Consider the following 5,756-nt stretch of genomic DNA (forward strand, 5'->3'; position numbering starts at 1 on the left):
GAGAGAGGGAGAATAAGGGATTTCATTCTATAATCTAACCCAAATTTTAAAAAAAATATATCACTATGGTCAAATTGGTAATTTACCTATGACACGTGTAATTAAGAGGTTAAAAATAGACTACACAACAATTTATATTCGGCCGGATTGATTGGGTGGCACGATTAATTTATAAATATATTTAGTTAAGTTCAAGTATTCAGAGAAATCTGTGACGGAAGAGAAAATAATGTTGAGAAACATCACTGCAAAGTTTCAAGAAATAAAAATAAAAAACTATACAAAAGAAAACAAAGATGATTGGATTGCCCAAAAATTTAAGAAGATCATTAGCCAAAAACCCCCTTTTTTTTTCAAACTCCAGAAAGACTATGAAAATCCTACAACTACATACATTATACAAATATAATAATAACAATTTACATTCCAACAAAAAAAGGCTCCAAAATTTTTAGTTGATTTTGATTGTAGCAGGAAGAAAAATGGGACCTGCCTCTGCTTCTTCCCCTGCCCCTCCTTCTCTACAAACCAGCTTTATCACAGTTCCACAACTTATCTCATACTTCTCCTTTGCTTCCACAAAGCTTCTATGGAGAACCAGCTCCACCCATTCTTCCATCCCCCTCTTCTTCTCTGCTACCCAGTTTGCTGCCAGCATTTGGACCATGATCTTGTACTCGATCTCCAGCACGACTTCGTTCCCGAACACCCTTCTCAGCTGCGAGTTTATTTCCTTCACTACCTTCTCTGCTGCCTCGTCGAAGTCGTACGGTTTGAAGACAACCTTCTCGTCTACTTGTTCGAGGAACTCGTCTAGCCATGTCTCTGAGCCCTCGGAGATTGAGTCGCTGTCGCAGTCGCTGGTTTCGACCTCTTCTACTGGTAGATTTAAGTCTAGGTAGGACATTGATGATGATGATGATGCCTTCTTCTGCATCTCTGAGTTGGTTTCCCGGTCTGTGGACTCCGTGGAGATTGCAAGTTTCCTCTTCTTCAAGAACGAGAGGCTCGAGCTTCCTCGGGCGGTTGTAATCCTAACATTCATGTTGTTGAGTTCACTGACATTGCTGGTAAAACCTCCTACCTGTATTTGCATTTGACAACTTTTGGCTGTGAGTATTCGCTCCTCGGAAAATTCACTCTGTTCATCAACAGCATTGGAAGTTTTCCCACCCTTTTTGTTCGTCCACGTCGTTACAAAGATTGTATTATGTATGGTAATTTGTCTCCCGTGTAAATCGGGAAATTTCCCAGTCATGATCGCCTGGGACAAGCAACTCTTGGCCCGAATATCGGCCCTGTCTACATTCTCAAGGAGGACAACTGAGGATGGCTTCTTGCTCAACTCCCCAGCAACATAATCAACAACTGTTGTTCCTCGAAACCTCTCATCATAACCACCTAAACCTTTGCAGTCAAAGAGTGAGTTCGGTCGGCGACCTCTATCCTGTGAGCCAAAATCGACCGAGATTAGATTCTCCCTACTGCCAAACATCAACTCAGCAAGAGCTACGGAAATTTTTCGCTTTCCAATTAAATCAGGTCCAAGGAACGTTAGCCAAATATCTCCCCTGGAATTCGAGCTACGGCGCCTTCCACCACCAGTTCGACATTGAAGAATGGTTTCAACAACAGAACTTGTGGCTTTACCTTGCCAGCTAACTTTTTCATTCAGTGCATTCCAGAGTGACTTGAATTCTCTTATATCGAGCGGCTTTCCAGCATTCAGATCAGAGAAACCGGGGGAATGGCTCGGATTATTGTTCGTCGGCCTACTAAACTGTGCTGGATTGGAGCCTGTTAAGTGTTGAATGCAAACTTTCTGACTTTCTAATTCTGAAACTTTTCTCTTGTTCTCACTGGCTGATCCATATAATGTCCCCAAACCCAAATCAGTAGTAACAGAGATGTGGGGTGAAGGTAATAATGCATCAGAGTGGAGACACTCTTTTGGTTTAGGAACAGTCTTTGAGAAAAATCGAAGACTCTCGGTCTCGATACCCTGAGAGGCTCCGGTTACAATTTTTGGTTGAAAATTATCGTTGTGAGAGTTGAAAGTTTCTGATACCTGACTGCCCTGCTTTGAGTCTCTAGATAAGCACGGATTTACAAGTACAGATCTTTCCCCAGTTACAGATGATGGTTCTTTACCACTTCGTTCGTGATCTAAAGCAAATCGAGTCGACTCAAACGAAATCCCGTGCCTGCTCTGGGAAATATCAAGTTTTGTAAACAGTTGCCTCTGATGAAGTCGGCAGATTTCGTTCCACTTCTTTTGTAGTCCAATTACCTTGTTGCTCAATGTACTTCTGTCATCTCGGGTCTGCACTGGATCAAGAAGTTCATAAAAACATAATTACTCGGGCAGTAAATCCACGACACTAGAGATGTCAAAGAAATCGACTTCGAAAGAGTTACACACCTTATACACGTCAAATTCCTTGCTTTTTTCATCAAGTTCAGCCATTGGCAAATGCAATGAGCTTTCGGAGTGACGACCTGTGACAGAAGCAGATCCTGGCTTCCATATAGCAGCAACTTCTTGCTCATATTTTTCGTTGCATTGACGACAGCGAGTAAAAGACTGATTCGGGCTGCTTAATTGACTCGAAAACTTGGATTGCGGAGGGAAAAATCCACCAAATGGAACAAACGATCCCATAAAGCTGCAAAATTATAAGCATGAACTGTGAGATCCATCATACATGGAACAACGTTCAAAACATGATTCTATCAAAATTCTCTAGCGACATCTCGAGAAGATATCGAATAAGTTTCCAAATGATTCACCATCTTGTAAAAATGACAATTTAAAACCAATTATGTGCATGTAATTATATGCTCGAAAAAATATCTTGTCTGTATTTTCATCAACTTTTTCAGACCAAACAAAAAAATATGTATCAACAGAATTCAAGTGTTCTATAAGTGTCGAACAAGGATCGAACAGTAGACATTACCAAACTAAAGCGTTCGTGTTTCAAAACTATTCAAGTCATTTCATCAGTGTCCTGTTCCATTCAATTAATTCTTTCTGGTTTGTTGTTTTCAATTTTTCTCAAAAAAGAAACGTATGCTAACATTCCAAAATTAGTATAACAAAATCATTATGAATATTTTATTTCTCAAGTACAACTTCAGTTCATAAATTTGAATTGCAAAAGAAACAAGAAAGAAAGTCGGTTGCCAAACATATTTCTATTTCTTTTTTCGACGAACGAGAATCAATAAACAATCACCCAGCAGCACATTTTTCTAAAAGAAACCAATTACAAAAGTAAAATACAAGAAATGAGAAACGAGAACCGAGAACATTGTTAATAACCCCCCCTTTTCTCTCTCCCCAGTTCACTCTCCAATTTTAACCGAACCCCAAGGCTCATACCCATTCCAGTAAACAGCAGAAACCCTTATTATACTAACAATGTTTCAATAAACAATTCTCAATCTCAAAGAAAATACACAGCAGAGATCAGAAGAACAGAGAGAAAGAGAGAAAAAAAAGATGGTTCTTCTTCTTCTTCTTCTTCTTCTTCTTTCTTCTTGTTCCTCTTCCTCATTTCATTTCAAGCAGATTAAAAAAATGCAGAAACGGCAAAAAGAAGGCAACAGAAAAAAGCTCAGTTTCAATCATTTCTATCAGCTAAAGTAATATTAAAAAATGGACCTGCCCAGTTTAGACCAGAAACTATAAATAAAAAGCTAATAAAGGCACCTGGATTTAGCCCCAAACGCATCAACCGGAGACTTGGAAGTAATGGGAAGAAGATGAAGATCCCAATCCTTTTCAATGGCAGGAAACCGAGCCACGAACTTCTCGTACATCTCGTAGTTCCCTGCAGCTCCAATCAGCCACAATTTCCCACTGTAAAGTTTCAACAAATCCGTCAGTTGAGATACCACAAAACTCAGACCATTAGTAACTTCATCTCCTTCTCCTTCTTCTTCTTCTTCACTGATCAAACCACTCAATTCCCCATAATTCACAATCATACCCGGCCCAGAGCAGCTCTGAACCATCCCAAATACCTCCTCAAATTTCAACTCCATCTTCTCCCTGCTCCCATTTCCGATCACAAATTCAGAAATCTCCTTCCCGATGCAGATTACACGCAACCCAGAAATCTCCACCGGAAGCACGTCCGATATGCATCTCTGCACGCAATCGGTAAAGCTCCGGAGAGCATCGGCAGCGTAGACGCCGATCAGCAAAGGATTTCTCCCTGTTTTCTTGGCTAAAACCTCGGCGATTCGCCTGGAATTGGCGTCGTCGCCGCCGCTGGAGAAGGGGAAAGTGAAACTGCGGTGAGAGGGGTCGGAATCTGGGAGGTTGCAGAGGAAAATCGGGGGGCAGCGGGAGCGGGAGAATCGGGAGGGCTGGTGGGAGAGAGGAGGGTGCATTATGGCCAATTTGATATCGCAGCTCCCAAATCCGGCCTCGGCGAAAACCCTGCTGACAATCGGATCATCGAGAATGGAGATGATAAAATACTTGAGCTCGACTTTGAGAATGGAAGGGGTTTGGTGATGGGTGTGAATCTGGTGGAGGTGGAAGCTGTCGGGGTGGCGGCGCTGGTTGGCCTGGGAGCGTTTGATGGCGGCCATGAGGGAATTGGAGACGGGGGGCTCGTCGGAGGGCTTGCCGGAGGGGAGGCGGTCGAGGGAGACGCCGACGGAGAGGTCGAGGGCGCGGAACTGGAGGCGTGGAGGGTAGGCGCAGCTGCGGGCGCGTGAGCAGGCGTCGCGGAGGGCGGAGGAGGGGAGGGAGAGCAAGGCGGAGACGGCGTGGAGGGAGGTGGTCTGGGCGTGGCAGCGGCGGCGGGCGACGGAAACGGCGTCGTCTAAGGCCCTGGCGGCCTCGTCCGTCAAGCATTGCCTCGCGGCGCTCACCGGCGTCGGCATCGCCGGCCACCATGCGAAGGCGAAACCCCTATTTATTGAGAAAACAGAGATCAAGGGCGACGGCCACTGCGAGGCCTGCCTTTTTCTCTGTGGGAAATTAATAAAAAAGGGAAATCAAATCCCCACAGCCCCAAAGTCTGGTTCACTTCATCACCTTTTGGGGGAAATTATTTATTCCCAGTAGGCCACAGACAACAAAACAAACGAAAAGAAAGAGAAAAATCAAACCCCCCAACTCCACCATAGAAAAAAACACACCCAATTCTAAGTTCTAAGTTGGAAGTTGTTTCGTTGTTCGTTCCCCTAGTTCTGGTTTTGGGTAATCGGGATTTCCGCCTGCTGCTGCGTACGGCGGTGGGCGGGGGGCAGTTCTCAGGGGCAATTCATCGAACACTTGGAGGGCATAGCATAGATTCTCACCAATATATTTCTCTTTATCTTTCTGCAGAGGAAAAAAGATCTGATTTTGTTTAGATGGGTTGGGGTTTTTGTTTTGGATCATAATTTTTTGAGATCTTTAGATTAGATGCCGTATCCACTTAAGCAAATGGACCAGCGACTCGACTGTGGTACTTGGAAATTGAGGGGTCACTCTTTTTTTATTAAATTTTTCTTTATTCCATTATGAAGTGAGAGACATGTGTGTGTATTTTTGAAGTTCGAAGTGATTGGTCTTGACTGTTTCTGCAAACACACCCCATTTTCTTTTTAAAAATTTTGATGTTTGTGTGCTTTCCTTATCACTTTTCTTTTGGTTTTTTATTCATATTTTGGTGGAAGTTTCACTTCAACTTTGATTTTAAACGTTTACTAGCTTTCATTAAGTGTTGCACTTCCACTCTTCTTTGTGATTA

The 5,756-nt window shown here is 43.1% G+C and overlaps 1 protein-coding gene across 1 annotated transcript; it reads right to left on the bottom strand.

The window, feature by feature from the left end:
• Positions 1 to 232: 232 nt before the first annotated feature.
• Positions 233 to 5,466, bottom strand: LOC111018991 (Double Clp-N motif-containing P-loop nucleoside triphosphate hydrolases superfamily protein). Its single transcript, XM_022295275.2, has 3 exons — positions 3,716 to 5,466; positions 2,423 to 2,666; positions 233 to 2,323 (listed from the first exon to the last, which is right to left on the bottom strand). The coding sequence occupies exons 1-3, from the start codon at positions 4,900 to 4,902 to the stop codon at positions 452 to 454; spliced, it is 3,303 nt and encodes a 1,100-aa protein (XP_022150967.2). The 5' UTR covers positions 4,903 to 5,466; the 3' UTR covers positions 233 to 451.
• Positions 5,467 to 5,756: the final 290 nt, after the last annotated feature.

This window comes from Momordica charantia, assembly GCF_013281855.1.
Source record: "Momordica charantia cultivar OHB3-1 chromosome 3 unlocalized genomic scaffold, Mcharantia_2.0 BLBB01000003.1, whole genome shotgun sequence".
Taxonomy (NCBI): domain Eukaryota; kingdom Viridiplantae; phylum Streptophyta; class Magnoliopsida; order Cucurbitales; family Cucurbitaceae; genus Momordica; species Momordica charantia.

What these genes read in the sequence shown, in the direction of transcription:
- LOC111018991 (XM_022295275.2), bottom strand. Translation starts at nt 4,902, where the DNA reads ATGCCGACGCCGGTGAGCGCCGCGAGGCAATGCTTGACGGACGAGGCC. An exon ending in GCGTTTGGGGCTAAATCCAG is followed by an intron (nt 2,667 to 3,715) that starts GTGCCTTTATTA and finishes ATAATTTTGCAG; the next exon opens with CTTTATGGGATCGTTTGTTC. An exon ending in AGGAATTTGACGTGTATAAG is followed by an intron (nt 2,324 to 2,422) that starts GTGTGTAACTCT and finishes GATCCAGTGCAG; the next exon opens with ACCCGAGATGACAGAAGTAC.